The 19,722-nt window shown below is 37.2% G+C and overlaps 1 protein-coding gene across 3 annotated transcripts in view; it reads left to right on the top strand.

Moving 5' to 3' along the window:
* The first annotated feature begins 1,715 nt into the window (after positions 1-1,715).
* Positions 1,716-19,722, top strand: part of Pisd (phosphatidylserine decarboxylase) — a 35,815-nt gene continuing 17,808 nt past the window's right edge. For 2 of the 3 annotated variants that reach the window (XM_083121156.1, XM_083121155.1), the window contains exon 1: positions 1,716-1,909. In XM_083121156.1, the coding sequence (XP_082977282.1) occupies positions 1,878-1,909 (32 nt within the window). In that variant the 5' untranslated portion in view covers positions 1,716-1,877. Of the gene's footprint in view, positions 1,910-19,537; positions 19,629-19,722 lie in introns of those variants that run through there. The other variant, XM_083121154.1, reaches the window with a different exon arrangement.

Raw genomic sequence — 19,722 nt, 5'->3', positions numbered from 1 at the left:
TACTAAAAAAAATTGGAAATGGAGAGTTGGTCAAAATGAGCTGGAAACTAAATATTCTATCTTTTTCCTTGTTCTCAGAAAACTAGTTTCACAACTACTCTTTGAACAACCTGCGGGGGAGTGAACTCCAGTCATCCAGTCTCAGTTGGTGCAAGAACCTCCCCCAATTTGAGCTGGAAACAGCAAATGTATATAGACCGCCACGCTATCCCTCGGCCACCGATGGGACTACGATTCCAAGGTGCAGCTCTTTAAAGGAAGCTTTTCCCTCTACCTAGATATTAGTAGTGCGTACTCTATGATCTCAATATATTTTTAAAAAGGCCGAGTCTGCTGCCACGCACGTGTCAGCAGTAAGAATAAGCGTCAAATTTGCTGCTGCCACGTAATTCGTCTGCTAAGATGATGTTACAAATCTTAAGAACAGATTAAGACGAGAGAAATGCAAATTTATGATTAGTGGGAATGAATGTACAGGTAATTTAGAACCTTTATCTTTAGAAAGCATTTAGCGATATTATTTTAATGTTAACAGAACTTAACCTAACTACGAGAGCATTTAGGTTCATTCTTAGAAGAATGCTGAGGGACCTAATCTTAAAACATTTTTGTGAAAGTAATCGCTACAACTTCACAGTATGTGTTACAGACGTAATTGCATACATAGCATGATGAAATCACGATAAAACAAAGACCGAGTCTACTGCCACGCGCATCTTTTTTGAGGTTCCAGCAGAAAAAGAACGTGGCAGCAGACACTGCTTTTTAAAAAAATTGGATCGAGTCCGTTTCCCCTGGAAAAATCTTTTCATAACAAAAATTGCAGTGGATAAAAGAATCTCCCCAATTTAAGCCTGGAACAATAAAGGGAGACCGCCGCGCCATCTATCGGCCGATATAATTACGATTTAAAAGCGCAGCTTCTTTTTAAGGAAGCTTCTAACTCTATTAGTAGTGGGTAGTCTATACCCTATACTCTTAATATTATAATATTGTTATTTGTTTTTTTAAAAATAAGTTTTTTTAAAAAAATGTAATATTATTTATTTTTTAAAAATATATATGGATGTTTCCCTTTCTCCTCCCGAACCCATTAACTAGATATGCATTTGCAATCAATAATAACACAATAAAAATATTTACTGACACAACGTGGTTCAAATTTTCTTGAATCCATTATTTCTGTGGAGATTTGCGTTCACCGCAATAAGTTCCCAAAACTTTACCTTACATGATTACTTTTCTTAAGAAGTAATTATCAGATTAGTTAGCTAGTCGCACTAATAATAAACAGACCGAATGAAAATGGTGATGGTCGCCTACTGTTTCTTATGTCGTTGGGTGTATGCAGTGGCGGCGATTAGCCCGCCCACCACTTTTCGCCACTTTTGCCCCTGCACTATGCTAAACCTTATCTACAAAAGGAAATATACTGTCTTTGCCCCCCCCCCCCCCCGTCCGGTTTGGAACCCAATCGCCACGGTACCGCAGAAATTATCTCTCCTTTTAAACACCGTCCTTATTCCTTTGAAATATAGTGCTGGACATTTTTGTTAGACTCAGGTTTTTGTGACAAACTGGTGCATGTAGCGTAGTAGTTCAGAATTTTTACGTACGAGGGCGCGTATGGCGATTTTGCTCATGTGGAGTAAATTTACAAAATGATATGCGCGCCCTCGTGTAGTAGAATTCCGAACTACTTCCTATCGGTTGGTTTTGAGGTCGGGCGCCGGAACGGAAACGGAAAGTTATCCAAGTAAATGAGTGCAAGTGCAAGTTTAATGTGGTGGCATCGCATGACGCATAGCAAGAGTAGAAGGCGTGACAAATAAAGAAGTTTTGCGATTATTTGTGATTTGTTCCGGTATCTACATATCATGGCGCAGTATGTGTGTAGGGTAACTTTATGGTATGTATTGTAAACAACACTACTACAATAATGTTATTTAAGGGCGTAGTATGCCGCATACATTATCCATTTTGTGTTGCGTCACTAAATGAATTTATGTCTAGCGGGTACAGAAGAGTACACCTGGAAGAAAGTAGAAAAAAATTCATACATAAGTGAGTATCGTTATTCGTTGTAATTTGCGCTGTGTTTGCCGATGAGGAAACTGCATGGAGAGAAGTTAACTTTGCAACACATTTTCACATGTCGAAATCGGTATTTTGTTCCGCGGGGATGGGCCATATTCCGACAACTGTATACTTTCAAGAAAATAGTAATTTTATTTGTAACATATAGGCAAAATAATACATACATGAATAACCGGATTGATTAATCAGTGAGACAGGCGAACTGTGAACCTTAGATTCTCCAACTAGACAATGTGATACGAGGAAGGAACTTGAGAGAGAAGTAGTGATTCCACCACCTTGTATGTTTTGGTAGTGCGGCAGCAACTGTAAATTTCCTTGTACTTCAAAAGATGCCGTAACTAGTGTTCTTTAAACAAGAAAAACTAAGAAGCATTCAAAGGTACTACTTTACTATACCGGAGACACCTGTCAATGATTTATTTCGCAATTTTTTACATTCCTAACGTACTATTCTCATTGTGGAACATTTCTTTAGGTGAACTAATGAATTTCTAACGAAAATAATGTATATTTCTTACATTAACGAGTACTTACTGTTGTTCCTTACTCCACGGGTAGCCCCAAAAACCATTGACGTTAGCCCAAAAATTCACGATAGCCTCATGAGCCATCAGGAGGACGAGGTATGCCCACTAGGTTAGGTTATGTTCCATTAGCACTCCTTTCGTTCAATTTAGCATATACAGATAACATCGGAATTACAAATTCCACGGCATCTTTCACACCCGGCAACACCTTCATGACGCATCCTTAACACGTCATCTTGTAGCTGCAGCAATAGCGCGTATTGTGCTCTCGTGCAGAAAGCAAATGGTGGCAGCAGCAATAGTGCGTCGGAAATAGATTTTCGTAGAAAACCACATGCATTCGCATTAAAATGGATCAAAACTACATTCCCGAACATCAGCAACGCTACAGAAAATGATTTGTGTAAGTACTTTCTCCTGTAAATTTGAAGAAATCAGTCTCCGGTATAGTAAAGTATTACCGCATTCAAATACTACACCCAAATCACAATAATCGCCAAACAACAACAAAGATATTTTTCTGGGACAATAAGACCCCTTTTTTTTTATTTACTTCACAAAATATGGTTGCATGGAATAATACATATAAAGCAGGTGCAAAGTTAAGTTGGGCCCAAGTTCTGATTATTTAATTCCGAATTTATCATGATGTATAGTAATTTTTTCATGGTTCGATTTCTAATTGTCTGTTAACACATGCTTTAGAGTCTTACTGATTACTTACTGCATGTTTCAGGTGAACGAACGATATTTTCCTTCCATATGGTCCTATGGCAGCCATTTGGGTAACTGTTCCGATTGTTTTATGATTTCTCCTAGCACAAAGACTAATTATCGTAGAATTTTGGAAATCATTGTCACACGAAATTTGAACCTTCCTTAAAGTAATGAGCACTGTTTGGACTCGAAAAAAGTTATTTATGTTGAAAAAAAAACTTAAAAATTACCTTACACATACATGCGCGCTTCTCATAGACAAGATATTCTACGTCGACAAGCGACAGTAAATATCGTAGAAGCATGGAAATGAATGTAGAAGTAAATCGGAACCTTAATAGAATGCATTTAGGGAATTTATTTGGTAACAGTTCCGTATATCGGAGATGCATTAACATCTTATAATTTGTGTTTCGCATTGTTCGTACTTACCAATTGTGTATTGCGGATCATAGTTCAAGGTGCCATTATGCTTTTTACATGAAAGCAAACACAATTTTTAACATATAGAGTACTTTTTCTTATTCCTTTCTTCACTTCAGTAACACAGAATGTGGCAGGCACAACTTGACTACGATTGTGGGTATGCAGTGTTTCCAACCTTCTTCACTGAAAAATACCTACTATCGTGTTCGTCACGTGTGCAAATTGTACATTATGCACAGGTAGCTGACGGATAGTCCCACGAACCATTTCCGATAAGGTTAGGTTTGGTTAGGTTAGGCAAGCATAGTTAAAAAAAAAAAAAAAGTTGGAAACACTGACAGGGGTTGCGTCATCAAATGTATGCAGCATCCCGTTCACGTAGCGAAAGCTATGGCACTTTTGTGTCTGTGAGATATTTATCTTGAAAAATACATGATTTCCCGGTGAAATAGATTCCACGATGAAAGAAAATACCTGCACAAACTTTGAAAACCTTAGAGAAACTCATTTCCATAAGTAGTTTCTTCTGTAAAAATGAAGAAATATGTCTCCGTTATACGGAACTGTTATCCTTTATTTTAATGCTATGGGAACCAAACCTAACCTGCCTAACCTAACCACGAAAGCATATATTGAACAAAATCTTAAGTAATCGCTAAAACTCCGCAGTATGTGTTCACAGACGTACATCGAAATCGAACCATGTGAAAATTGCATTCCTAGCATGATGAAATCGCAATAAAACAAAGGGAACTTTGGCTGCCATTTGTTTACTGTTGTCTTGGATACATCAGACTGCTGCTGCCATCAAAAACATGTGAATGGCATGCAAAGGAATATTTTGTCACTAAGTGCTTTCATTGTTAGGTTAGACAGGTCAGATGTAGGGCTCGTAGCATTAACAAAATATCCCTATATCCATTGTGGAAGCAGGGAATTTTTATTGGAAAACCTCTTGCACATGAGTGTCAGAATGAGTAGTAAAATACTCTTCAGCAATGCACACGCACTGCTCCAATGAATACGCCATGCTGAATCAATTCAAAAAAAAAAAAACAGGCACAGTAGCAGCGAAAGTGAGCGAAGAGAATTCAATTTAGCCAGGGGCAGCCTAGGATTCTCTCAAGAGTCCAATTTCGGCACAAATCCTTGATTTTCAATTTTTCACATAAATGTGTAGCCAATACTTACACACCTTGCATGCGACTGTTGGCAATATTTCAACCTGCTAGTGTTGCCATATATGGAGATATGTCTCAAAAATGGCACTTTTCACTCAACCCGTAAAATCGCCAGTCAAATATTCATCAGATGTTGCACATGTCCAATATTTATTTACTTACTCAGAGTTTCAGATACGGTCAGTCTTATTTGGCCATTTTACACTGAAACAACAAAGTAGAAACAAAGATAAAAACAATAACAAGATGGGATAGTTGTCGCAAATAACAGATTGACATGGCATCAGTCATCAAATGTCTAATTATGACTCTTTGATAATTTCTTACATTCTTTTCTTACTCAGAAGTTCATTTCTGGAAAAATTTGAATGCTGCTTTCAGTCAGTTATTAATTTATATAATTTTCTGTATGGAGTGAACTGATAATTTTAAGCATTGAAAAACATCTCAATAGATGAGGCTATAATGCAGAAAACCCTGTGTAAATATCTCTTACGGTTTTCATGATATACATTTCCAAAGTTTGGGTTGTGCGACTTTTGAAACACTCTGTATAAGATGCTGAGCATCACAGTATTCGAAACATCGCTAAATTATTTGAGAAAGCAGGAAATGGGGTGTTGCGGGACAAAGGGTAAGAAATTGTTACAGACTCTCTGGAATGTTCACAACGTTGATAAAAAAATAATTTACTAACTTACGCTGTACTGCAATTTGAACTTAGAATCATCAAAATTTCGTACATATTATAGCAAAAGATCACAGTCACCAGGCTGAAATTTTTAGTCGCCCTGACGACCGGGATTTTTCGAGCCCTGCCCATATTCTTTCATTGTAAGGCTAGGTGGGTCAGGTTTAGGACTTAGTGAACAGTGCTAATTAGTTTGTTCATGCTTCGAACTTACTTCCACAATAATTTCCAGTATTTTAAAGCACTTCTAATATCCCTACAAAACTTGCAAAAATCCATAAACATTTTGAACTGTTTACTGTTACTGTAAGCTGTCTTGCAGTATAGCTGACCAAAATTGAAATAACATATAGCCTGCATCACGTAAGATGTAGATGCAATGTAGTGCACACGCCAGTCACATAACTTATTAATGAACAGTAATGAGATTTAAATTGCTGTTCTCGAGTGTATAGTAGTGTTTAGACAAAAGAAGACAAAAAGAGAAACATTAAAACATTTATTTAGTTGTGGCCTTACTTTATTGTATCACTTTATATCAACAATAGTGTACCAAGGTAAATGTGGCAAATTATTGCAATTTTTAAAGAATTTTCTCACAGGTGTACTTAGGACAGCATAACATTTATTTCTGAAAAGGGTTGAAATTTGTGCTATGGAGAATTTTAAACCTGAATAACAATATTTAATCCTTGTTCAAATATTAATAAAATGACCAGATTTTAAGTTGTTTTGAAAAAAGTTTGTATGAATCAGAACTTCCACACTAACTTGCACTTTGTTTTTTGATGTTGTTACCATATCCCCACTGGCATATTCTGGAAATTTGACCTGGTTTACCGCAACAATTGTTATTTATTGTATGTATTTATTATATATTTAGATACAATCGAAATGAAACACCAGTGTAGCCATGCAAGTAAAACAAAAACAGAAATCTGACAACTTCATATTTTATGTCTATTTCTATCTACATGAAAAAAGTTGTTTTTTCTGGAGATAAACGACGTAACATGGGAGAATATGCCACTGCATACCACAGGCAGAGACATACACAAACTGTATGTCTTGCCACTAGTAACAGTATGTGTTCTCTTGTCCCGTACTTGGCCTCTTGCTTTATGTTGTGTAAGAAGTGACCTTTTTGGAAGACACTCCTATGTTAACCTCTCTTTTCCACGTTGTACAGTGGATGCATAAGTATTACTTTGCTAATTCACTGTCCTACAAATTTTCACTTTTTTTCTCTTTCCTGAACGAAAGTAGGTGTTCCTTATAGTTTTTGACCTGATTACGAATCTGAAGTCAGATATACTGTATCAGGTCTGGTTTTTCAGAAATGTTGAAATGAATGTTTGAAGAAAACCCCAATTTTTTGAAAATTTATGTCTTTGAAAAAATTGATATTTCTATGTACAACGCAAACTTTATGACATAAAAAGTATGTGCATGGCACATTTTTATATCAAAAGGATAAACCAATAATTATACCTTAATATTGCGTGCAGTTTTGCATGAACAATAAATAGACTGTCAACAAAAATAAAACTCAGTAAAAATCCACATGTATGAGACAACCTGTATAAGTATAAAGATGCAGCTGAAATAAATGCATTTATACATTGTGAACCAAACAAAAGTGACTATTGACGAAGACATAGATTGATGCTTGTTAAGAAGCACAAAATAAGATAAACACCTATGATGCTTTCCTCTTCTGTGATGTGGTGGGCGTGTCACGTGCCAAGTTCCAACAGTAATCTGCGAGCATTGACACACCAGATTTTCCTTTGTATCGCTGCTCCAGGATCGGAATTGATTGGTGAAACCTCTCACCATGCTCATCAGACACAGCTCCTAGGTTTTTAGGAAAGAACAACAGGTGGCTATCACTTTGAGCGACATATTGCATCACATAGTGTGCAGGTTTGACAACAACTCCACCACTAGTTGCACATAGTTCGCACTTTTGTTATTTCCTAGAAAGTTTTTCAGGGAATACGTCATCTTTCATCAATTGACGTATCTTGGGGGCCAATGAACACACCTTCTTTTAGTTTAGCATCTGAGATATTTGGGAACTTTTCCTGGAGTTATTTAAATCCTTGTCCTTCCTTTTCCAACCCTTTTACAAATACCTTCATAAGGCCAAATTTAATGTGGAGGGGAGGCAGAAAAATTTTCTTTGGATTGACAAGAGCTTTCTCTTTCACATTCTTTCTTCCGGGAGTGAGGGATGCACGAGGAGGCCATTCCCTTTGTAATGCATTTTCCCTTGCTCTACTGTCCCACTTGCAAAGAAAACAACAGTACTTTGTGTAGCCTAACTGTAACCCTAACACCAAACCAATCACCTTCCAAGTCCCCACATATATATTTATTTATTGAACTCAACAGGTACATACCACTTATGCTCATCATACCTCACTTTCTGCAGCAGGAGTTTAAAATTTTGATAACTTTCCTTCATGTTTACTGAATATCCAACTGGAACAGAAGGGTAAGTATTACCATTGTGGATGTGGACACACTTCTGACGAGTCCAAGAAAACTGCCACTCATGGCTTTTATACTCTATTTGTAATGCCAGCATCAGTCCTACAACATCTGTGCAATATATGCAATCATCACTACTGCTGTCAAATTGAAGAAAGTCATGTTGTCTATCATGGTAGAATGTCACTTTGGTTTATTTTTGAAGAAGATTCCATCCTTGAAGCCAGGAGCTCAGCTTGTTGTTTGGGTAAGTGCAAGTCTCTAACAAGGACGTTCAGTTCCTCCTGAGTAATCAAATGTGGTTCTCTGGCACGTTCCCTGTATGTAGGATCCTCACACTCACTACACATAGCACATTCACTTTCATCAACATCCCTGTTGTCTACTATATATACTTCTGGGGGGCACTGGCACAAGGAAACCTTCACCATGCGGGATGGGTCTTCAAGCTGATTGTAGATCTGGGTATTGCACTGATTTACTACCTTTCGACTTTATTTTCTTTATGTTTGAAACACAAAAGTAGCAGTCGTGTAAGTGATCATGTGATTCAAACCATAACTGGTGTAGCGAATGACATACATTTGTGAGAACCACATGACCATCCCCTTAGATTCAGTGCACACGATTTACAGCAAAATTTCAGTGTTCAGGGTTTGCCTATGTTGACTTTCGATGAAAAATACAATTCATACACTTTTTTAACAACAGGTGTTATCTTCGTGAGCTTCGGTTTCGGAGTTATCCGTCCACACACATAACAGAAGTTGTCCCAATTGTTCTTACACTTTCTAGGCATTTTCAGAAATGTAGCACTGTATTTTCACAACACGAAACAACGTTTGCAAATGTTTGGTACTTCACAATGAAACATCCACACGTTAATGTGTCTCAACAACTCAACTGTCAGTGTTGCACATTAATTAAACACCAAAAAGAAGCTCACTATACGAACAAGCAAGAGAGTAAACATGTAATGCTGATGCTCAATTGTTTCAGCATCGTCCGGTGTTCCCAAGTGTGGGTAAGTAAATTTCCCTCCGACCATCATGTTTCCCTTTTTTCCCCGCATAAGTTTTTGAACCTTTTGTCTGATGGCAGGGGGCAAATTTATTTTAAATTAATAAACGTTTGTGTTTAATATATTGAAGTGTATGAAAAATTATAACTAACATTATTATCATCAGGAAATTTTTTTTTTTTAAATATTTTTTAATATTTTTCCAAGCTAGTTCCAGAAAATTAACAGTTTCAATTCACTTTTCGGTTTTTTCAAAAATTGAGACCTGATATGGGAAAACGAAAATGAAAAAACCTTTCAGAATCACCTGTTACTTTTCAGGAAAGAAATTCAGTGTTGGACAGATAATTATCCATGACTACTTTCATTAACTTTGCTCATGCATCCTACTTGTTTTCTAAACATTGCATTTTTATGTATGATGGTACAGAAGTTGTCAGCAGCTTGTTTGACATTTTGTTTTAATTTTTGAAGCTTTTATTATGTCAAACGAAAAGAATAAACATGGTGATGGACAATTTGCTTGGTAATACTTATGCAACCTACTGTACACCGAGGAAACTGCATGGTAGAAGGCTGATGTCTAGGCCTGCAGTCAATATAATCCTCCAGGATTTTATGTCACAGCATCAGTTTTTATCAAGTTATGAAAATTATAATCCTTAGATATGTACGAGGGGGTATTTTAATAAGTTTCCGTCCTCGGAAAGAAATAATGGTGTCAGTGGCAAATGAATGTCATTTTATTCAACATAGTTTCCTTGCAAGTGGACACACTTGGCACAACGTTCCTGAGGCAATTCTAATCAATGGTTATAGAAAGTTATATCTTGGTCTGCAAACCATGCCTCTACTGATGAAATTATGTCACTGGTGTCCCTAAATTCAGTAATTCAAGATAAGTCTGGAGGGGCTAGATCAGGGGAATAAGTGGGATGGTCAATGAGTTCATGCTTTAAATCAGAAAGTTTCTGCATTGTGATACCTGCCTTGTGACAAGGAGCATTGACTTTGTGCAAGAAGATGCCTTGTGACAGTTTTCCTCACCTCTTTTCCTTCGAAGCTGAATGCAATTTATCCAACAGGACCACACAACGTCCAGTAGAGTACTGCATTAAACCACTTTCGCTCGGAAATACTCGATCGGATCTCCCACGCTCGAGCATTATACGCTTGAATATATAGAATATCAAATATAATTTCAATGAGAGAATAATCGTACAAATATACGTGTAAAAATTCATCCTGGTAGTTTCAGCCCATAATCATCTATTCATTTTCATAATAATGCTATGTATTGGTAAGATATATTAAATTACATTTTAACATGGAGATGATGACTATGTTCACTTCAGTTTCAATGTCACTGTGTCTTTCATTTCAAGATCCATATTTGAAGGTGCACTACTACAGAAAAATTAAGGTTGCACATGAACTACTGGGCTTCGAGTGTATACCGATCATTTGAATGTTCGAGCGAAGAAACTGTCAATTCCGTTAGCCATCTAGCGTCATCCGTGTGAACTATTAGACGATCGAACCAAAGACCTCGATGCAGCACACTAACGTCCAGCATCCAAGGTGGTCCCGTTTTCCAGATATTCAATTAGTATTATCCTCTCACAATCCCAAAAAAATCACACTCATTACTCTTCCTGCATATTTCTGTCGGCAACATGTTTTGGGTTGTGGTGATCCACTATGCCACTGCTGCATGGATTGATGTTTTGTCTCAGGATCATACACATGCAATGGAGTTTCATCCACTGTCACTATTCGCTCAATAACACTGGCTGCACTATGTGAAAATGGTCCAACAATGCCTTAGCACTGTCTTCTTTTTTCCGCTTGTGATGAGCTGTCAAGAGTTTGGGCACCCACTTGGCAGAAAGTTTTCTCACCTCCAATTCTTCATGCACAATGTAATGCACCCAGTTTAAACCGATGCCTGAGGTGTCTGCTGTACATTGCAGACCAATCCTCCTGTCTGCAAGGATCAGGTCATGGCCACTATCAACAATTTCCTCAGTCACTAATGTTCTGCATCTTCCTGGCCTTTCATCATCTTCTGTGCTTGATTTCCCCCTCCTGAAATCCACCACCCATGATTTCACTGTGCTGTATGAAGGACAGTCATTGGGAATTGTTTGTGTCAATCCGTTGTAAATTCCCTGGCGCTCATGTCATTCGAGAAGAGGTACTTGATGGCAGCTCTGTCGACACTGCATACTCTTTGTTGCCTTGGTCACTTTAAACGTGTACCACAAAAGTATTCCTAGCAGTATCTGTCTGAAACTTTGCACAGCATCCTATGAAACATTGACTCGCAACATACTAAAAGGATTTTCATCTATTCCAATGCTTTCCCTGTCAGGCCGGAAGCTTATCAAACCATCTTCGTATGTTGTTTGATTGTTAGTGTAACCAGTGACACTATTTTTTTTAAAAGCATTGGGTTGAATGAACTCTGAAATTTGTTTTATAATTTATTGCAGAAATATATTTCATAACTAGACCACATCACCCCCACTCACGACCGGATCAAGAAAGTGTGGGGCGTTACCCCCACACCCCCTATACGCCTTCATGGTGTGGTGCTATGCACAGGGGAACACTTTACCTTTTTACCTTTAGACCAAGGAATTGCCTTAATTGCTTTTTTTTATTCTTTGACCTGAAAATGTAGGCCTTTTCGTTAAAAACCAAGTTGGGAGATTTCCAAGGGGAATATATGAGTGTTGTGGCAATTCTTTTTGCCTATTTCGAAAATAATTGCTTTTGAAGAGCCTAAACTGGGTAAATGAAGAAAAATGCTGATTTTTACGAATTGTAGTGCCAATTTTGTATTTTTTGGTACTTTTGTCTCCTGTTTTTAGTGCCTATTGATCCTTATCCTGGTGATAAGCCCTTACTCTCTTCCACTAGTGTAAATAATGTAGTACACTAATAGGCGTGTGCAGACCCTCTGATTATTGGGGGGGCAAAAATCCTGATGAAAGTTCACTCAGGGAAAGAAAAACAGGGGGGTATGTAGTGTGTCGTTATTAGAACTAGGATTTGTATGTAATTACATATTCTCTTCCTTTCTAGATACATACCTTGCACACGAAAATGTCAACGAATTATGTAACTGACATCATTTTGCATAAGTTTTATGTTACATATTTTTTACATAAAACAACATATTTCGGCAGTTTTTTCCTATCTTGATCCTTTTTCCTATATTTTCGATCTCTGAAACGTGATCATGAAAATTTGTATCTCATGTTTTCTAATCAATGTGATGCATAGTGCTTATGGTCACCTAAAATTGACTGCCAAGTCAAAAGACAGGCAGAAAACAAAATGAAAAAAATACTGGAACTGTTATTTATCGAAAGATGCTGGAGTTTCTCCCCCCCCCCCCTTTCTGGTTACATATTTTCCCTTGTACAAAAAAGTACAAAAGTAGCTATGTATTTTCATTTGATTGTTCTTTCTGTAGATGCTTTTTTTTTTTAGAATTTGTTTCGTTACGATGAGCTCTCGTACATATTTACATATTCTACAATAATTTGCAATGTGAAAAGTAATTAATAGTTGACAAAATTGGTTTCTTAAATATGTACCAGTTGCTGTGCTTTTTTGAGTTTATAAAGTTGATAAAAAATTTAATTTGAGCAACTCATGTCTTTAAAATTACGTTGAATATGTTCAAATAAGATAAGTATCTAGCAGAATTCGTGAAATTGCTTGAATACTCGATTATTATTAATATTACATATTCTATGATACTACATATTTAGCTACATATCCTTTTGATAATACATATTTAGATACATATTTTATCAATTATTGTTACATATTTATGTAGATATTTTGTACTTTGATATTACATAAATATCCGGGCTCTAGTCATTATCCATCAAAAATCTCTGAAGTTTCCAATAAGGGGGGGATTACGTAGGAGTAACTTGGTAGGCGAAAGGGGACGCTTGCCCTCTAAACATATTTTGTACTTTGATATTACATAAATATCCGGGCTCTAGTCATTATCCATCAAAAATCTCAGAATTTTCCAATAAGGGGGGGGGGATTACATACGAGTAACTTGGTAGGCGAAAGAGGACACTTGCCCTCTAAAATTTTCAGGTTACTTAAAATGTACAAGTTCAGAGCATTTTTGTTAACCTCCTGGGACCTGTGGAACAAAGAAATTAAAAGTAATTTTTATGATTCTTCAAATATAACAGTTCTTTAGCAAAACAGTCTTCGCACTATTGTCATTGGATGAGTACGTTTTGATTCTGTTTCGCAGTTTCAAACTTAAGCTGTAAGTTTGATTCTGCACTTCCAAAGTCAGGCCTCAAGTTCCGCCCATGGGGGTATACTTGTAAACGTAGAGCCAAAAACAACCATACCATTTGTGAAAAAAAATAATTAGGCAAGTATTGAGGAAACTTTGAGGGGGGGGGGGTTGAAGGTGTGTGATCTTTTTCAGCAGATTCAAAACAAGTACACATAATTTATTCATATCAATTTGAATGGTAAATTTATTTTGCAGCCACATAGAGGTTGCACAATTAACAAATATAGTATGCGGGAGTGTTGATAACAAGAAATTTGTTATAGAACAAAGTGGGATAGTCCAATTATATAGGAAATATTTCACCATCCCCATAGTTGCTTGGAACTTTCATAATGTTGAAAATACTTTATTTTTCTTTAGAATATATTATTGTTTAATAAGAGCCAAAATGGCCATAATTTGGGATTTGTGAAAAATTTTAAAGGGGTGTTTGGGTGTGGGTAAATCACTGGTATAGCACACCCTTGTGAATGAAGTAGATATTAACGGTGGGAGTAGATGTTCTGTGTGCATGCAGGCTTCTCCTTTCTGGATACAGCTTATAACATAAATATGTTCACAGATGCCTTTTCCGCATCGCAGATTTGTTATCGTTAAGGTTCATCAGTCTGAAATGCATAACATAACTTCCTTTATATTTGCTGGTTTAGCAGATACTGCATAGTACAAATGTTGACTATGAGATGTTCAAAGTTCAAGCAAACAGTTGCTGTCCATCCTCTTATCACATGATGTACAGATGTGCTAGAAAGCCCTGTTGGAAGAAATAAGGATAGTGAGATTCATAGCCATTGTTGCAGCTATCGAATTATATATCCAACCCCCATTAGTTCCTGTGCATAAAATTGATCTTAAACAAAAAAAAATTGAGTATGTTAACTGTTGGTAAAATATTGTAATGTCTAGATATAAAAAATATACCCTCTTCCCCATTAAATTACTGGTCATGCCACTGCTATTTTGTAAAGAAATCTTGATCTGTTCTCTCAACATTTTCAATAAACATTCTTAAGTGGTTGCTTGTGTCTCCTATTTCAAGCAGCGAATCATACATTTTTATCATATTTTCCCCAGTTGGCATTCATTTCTTTAAGGAGGGTCTGTTCAAAAGGAAAGGGGCCACTTAATTAGGGTGATCATACGTCCCGTTTCAGAGGCATGTCCTGGCAATCCTTTCCATATTATTAACAACTAATAGTTATCTTGAAGACCAAATATAAATTTGAGTGATATTTCATTCTAAAGAAATGCTGATGGAATTTTTTAAACTAGCATGCTCTGTGGCTACACCATGATAAAACAATGGATCTCCATTTGAAGCACTTTATAGGGTAAGAATCAAAATGTTCCATTGACGTCGAGAATGTTCGAGAAAACAGCAGTTTACTATTTAAGTTAGCTGCATCGTGAGTTGCATTGCTTTGTGAATGAATAAGCATGGCCAAGAAGTGTGCATGTAGTTTCAACACGGACATGCAACAACAGTTTCAATTCCTGCATCTTGACACAAACTCAAAAGACAAAGTCTGGAATTGTGTGTCGGATGAGTTTTATGAACAGTTTGCGAAGAATAAAGTTGTTCTAAAGACAATTGGTTATTCTGATAAATACCTGACATTCCTCATATTCAGCATAGGACTAACATTAAATGTTGATCAGAAGGCACTAGAAACACTGTACTGGGATTATAATAATTAATACCTTTTGACAACAGGAGATAATATTTAATTTATTGTTTGATGTATCATCTATTTGACCCACACTTTAATAATAGTAATTTTATAATTAGGCTGAAACAATTTTTCACGGGAGGGGGGGTAAATGACCTCCTTGGGATGTCCCGTTTTTAGGTCAAAATATTATGGTCACACTACACTTGATGAACAAATAGATTACTCCTTCTTTTAAACAACATGTTGTTGAAGGACAGACAAAAGAATGTGTACATTTATGAACATAAATTTTTGTTTATATGTGAAGGCAAAAATTACAAACTATTTACTACAAATATGGGATTAGCGTGGTAAAATTCTTATTGTATAAATGTATGTCAATCAATGAATTTTGTGATATTAAGTGATAAATATTGTAATTCTAATTTGCTATTTGGCACGTCCAATTCCATGTCATGGGCAGTGATGATGAGAAACACTGATAATAAGTGTACTTTTGGAATTCAACCAGTTCAGGGGGTACCCTAATAGAAATAGCTGCTAAAGAAGACAAAAGGCAGTGTGTGAAGGATTTATATTATCAGATCCACCAGGCACACAATTTTTGACATCTCCAGTTTTAGTTTTTCTTTCGGAACCCTCTTGTAATTTCAGATAAATAAGCTACATTAGAAAAATCAATGATGTCATTAATTTAAGTGTAAACCTTTTGTTCTTTTCTTTGTTTTTGTTTTTGTTTTGAGGTAACACCAAATGAAACTTGAGAGGCCTTACTAACTTGCTGCTGGAAGTTTTGTAGGCGATCTGCTCATCTTTATCAGTTCCAACTGGAGGAAGCTTGGCGCTTAGTAACTCATTGCATGGTCAAAGTCCTCATGCCACAGTTGATACAGTACTCTAGGAATTTGTTTCGTATTACTTTCGTTCTTGAGACAAACTTTTCCAACGAAATGACGACCACCAGAAATTCTGGTGCTAATCTGTAGCCAATAAAATTGCATTGTAGTCCCTTCATGTTAACGCCAAACAATTCCACTGTTGTTGTTTAGTTAACCTTGATATTAGAGGTCGATGTATGAGAATTAGCGGGTGAAGGGTCAATTAAATGTAAACATTAGCTGTTCCCAAAGTTTCTGGTGTCACGCATCCATGAGCATATCGGAATTTCCGCCACGGATAAGAATTGCATTCATATTACGTGGTTTAGATAAAGTGCAATGACAATAACAAACTTAAGCGTAATTCGGTTCATAGTGTTCATCCAAGTCGCATGAACGTAAGTGCATTTAAAAAAAGAAATTCAGCACATAGGGGACGTCGAGGTATGACTCCACACATGCTCGATATAATGTGGGTGGTGTGATCAGCATCATGTCTTGGCCGCCATATTGCCAGAAGAAAAATCCTATCCGAAATTACCCATCCCCGAGCGGTATGTCACATTTGTACGTATTTGTTTTTTTGTAGTATGTTAATATGTTTGCGTTTTCACTATTTTCCATACTATTATGGGGGCTTAATATATCGAAAGTTTCCTTCCCAGGATGTGTCCCACGAGATTTTTTTTCTGCCCCATCTACATATAAACTCTCCTTATACAGGGTGGCTACTCACCGGGAATTCCTTGTATTCCGGGAATTATGCGTGAATTCTACTTGAATTTTTCTCCGTAGACGTGAAAAATTACAACGTTTTAAATCCAAATCCTATTCACATTTTATGCAAATAAAAATTATTTTCGTAAAATTTGCTTACTCGTTTCGCTCGCAATTCCTGCTTGTCTTAGTCTTATCAAGTTTATAACCATAGCTAGGGGGTGGTGGGATTCGGCCCTGGGCGCCGAACTATCTAAATGAAAAAAAGTTGTAAAATTGATTGATTGATTTGTGGTTTTAAGTCCACTTTATGCACAGAAAGGTTAATCTGGACTGGACCTACAGTTTAAAGTGGGATCCGAACTACTTTGCCATGTGTTGAAAAAATAATTGAAATTGTTTGTTCGAACACAAATGCTTTAGCACCAACTTCTACCCCCTTTTTCATAATTTACGAAGATAATAACATCTTTGATACTACCACTACTGATAGTAATAATAACAACAACAACAACGTTGGTCCCGGTGGGTTCGAATCCTGGCTTGGGCATGGATGTTTGTGACTGTCCATTCATCAATTTCATCATATCACTCATCCCCATCTTCGCAAATTAGCCAAACGCGGTACAAGAAGCGAAGTAAAATAAAACAAATCAATAATGATAATACTAATGTTATAATAATAACTATTATTAACACTATTATTAGTAGTAGTAGTACGTTTCTACCCGCCCGCTCAGACAAAAATTCGGGGTTGCGCCTCTGATTGTAAATAGAAACTCGGCACCTTAAATTAAATATTTTAATTGTATTACGTATACCGTTTAATTTAATTATAATTTTGGATGTTGGAATCACATAGACCCTTTATATTATTAAGATATTTGTGTGTGGATGTTGAGAGGTTGTAATACGTAAGGCTGAAATAGAGAAAACATCTGCTTGAATTTTTGGAGAGTTCGCCTTGAAAACCGGGAAATATACTGTACTTGAATTTTATCATGGTCCTAGAGTAGCCATCCTGTTATACGGCATTTCGCATTTTGGATTTTTATTGCAACGTGGTGCGCGTTTTGGGATAACGGGTCATCAGGTATTGTTTGTACAGCATTGTCTACCTCTTTAGGTAAATCGCGGCGATGAATTGTTCTGACTGAGCCAACCATTAGACCACTTAGTCACTCCCGCAGTTGTTTTAAAATGTAAAATATTCGTCTTTCTTGCGTTAGTGGTTAGCGTCACGCAAAAGCACCATGGTTCTGGAGAAGACTTGGATTTTGATATTGTATTTTTTGCATTCTGTTCCATCATTTATCCTCTGGATAGGTGGAAATTCGGTGGAAAATAAATGCAAGAAAATAGAGAAAGCGTATTCAGTTCTGTTATCTACAGGATATGATAAACCGACTTTAACAAATGAGCAACGTCTTGCCAACTCCAAGCGCTCTTAGCTCATGCTACGAAACGATTTTTACTGCGCGTGCTTCGTCAAAATATCCATTGCAACGTAGATCCTGTCGCTGTATGCAACCCGTCAAGATGGTGAGTAATGTGGGTTGCGTCACTGTTAAGGATAATGTGGCTCGATCAATCTTCAATCATACCCTTTCTTCTTGCGTTGTGTCTATACTACCCACCAGACCTTGTGATCTTGCTGTCATTTGTGAAATCATGTTGTTTTTCTGCGAGAGAAGTTCCCATGTTTTTCATTCACCGTAGAAATGAGGAAACAAGAAAACCATTCCAGTAAAGAACTTTTTTTTTAGTGTGTGTAGACTATTACCTTTGTGTTTCTTCATGTGTTCCAGCATTCCTTGAGTATCATCAATGGTTTCACTCTGTCGCATTCAAAGATTCCCTGGTGCGATCCTGGGTGCCCCATTTCAGTATACTTTCAATGTAAGCAGTAGGTCAATTCAGTGGCGTGCACAGGTAATGCAAAGGTCATTGTGCCTTTTTTTCAACAATTTGTAATATATATTTTCCCGACTTTTCTTGTATTTTACCTGGGGGGGGGGGGGTATGATCCCCACCAACCTTCCCTGGCATGTCAATGGATCCAGTCCTGATTAGCTTATGCGTCCAGTGGCGTGCCCAGGATTTTCGAAAGGAAAGAGGGGGGAGGCTTACGTGTACTTTTTTCAGTAGTCAGTCCTCATTTTGCCAGATTTCCCTGCCTTTGATGTTCTTTTAAGGAATACTGGGCCTAAGGTGGCTGTTATGACCAACCCACTCTTGTGCACGCCACTGCCTTGGAAGATGGGAGGGTTTTATACAGTGCGTTCAATTTAAAACCGGACGGGACATAATTGTGTGCATATTTAGTTTGTAATGGTAATCCGAGTCATGTGTTGTTCCGTTGAGAAAGCGCTTGGTGTGGAAGAGGTAGTGGATATTTTACAATACTCTCATTCCGTTTCTACGATGGGTCCTGTTTTAAACTGAACACTCTGTATGTTACCTCGACACTTCGAAGGAAGAGTTACGGGAAATTTCCCTGAAAATTTTCAAGTACTGCACTGTGCAAATATGACAGTTGCGCCGTGTGGATCCTGCGGAGAAATTTACCCATGAGCCTTTCTCGTGTGTTTATTTTGAATGCCTGCGGCAACGCTTTTCGTAAACGATAGGAGCTGCGTGGGTAGGCATTCCATCTCGCTCATTCTTCTGGTTGAGTGGATATGTTGGATCGTGTCCAACAACATTCGATGCGGTAAAAGTCCTCTGTGCGCCTGACCTCGTATAAAAACAACCGATTGCTCTGTAACAAGTCTTTTCCGGTGATATTCACGTCGGTGCATTTTCAGATCTCGCCTGCAGTCTCCAGGATTAAGCACGAAAGCCAGCTTGGTGGTAAGTATCCCCGTTATTGAATTTATCAAACTTGATTTGCCGTCGATAAGACTGATTGCTTTGTGACAGTTTGATATCGACAGGCAAGCTTTAA

Source organism: Lepisma saccharinum, chromosome 4, assembly GCF_977018435.1.
Source record: "Lepisma saccharinum chromosome 4, izLepSacc3.1, whole genome shotgun sequence".
NCBI classification, from domain to species: Eukaryota; Metazoa; Arthropoda; class Insecta; order Zygentoma; family Lepismatidae; genus Lepisma; species Lepisma saccharinum.
This window is presented reverse-complemented; position numbering and strand designations above follow the sequence as displayed.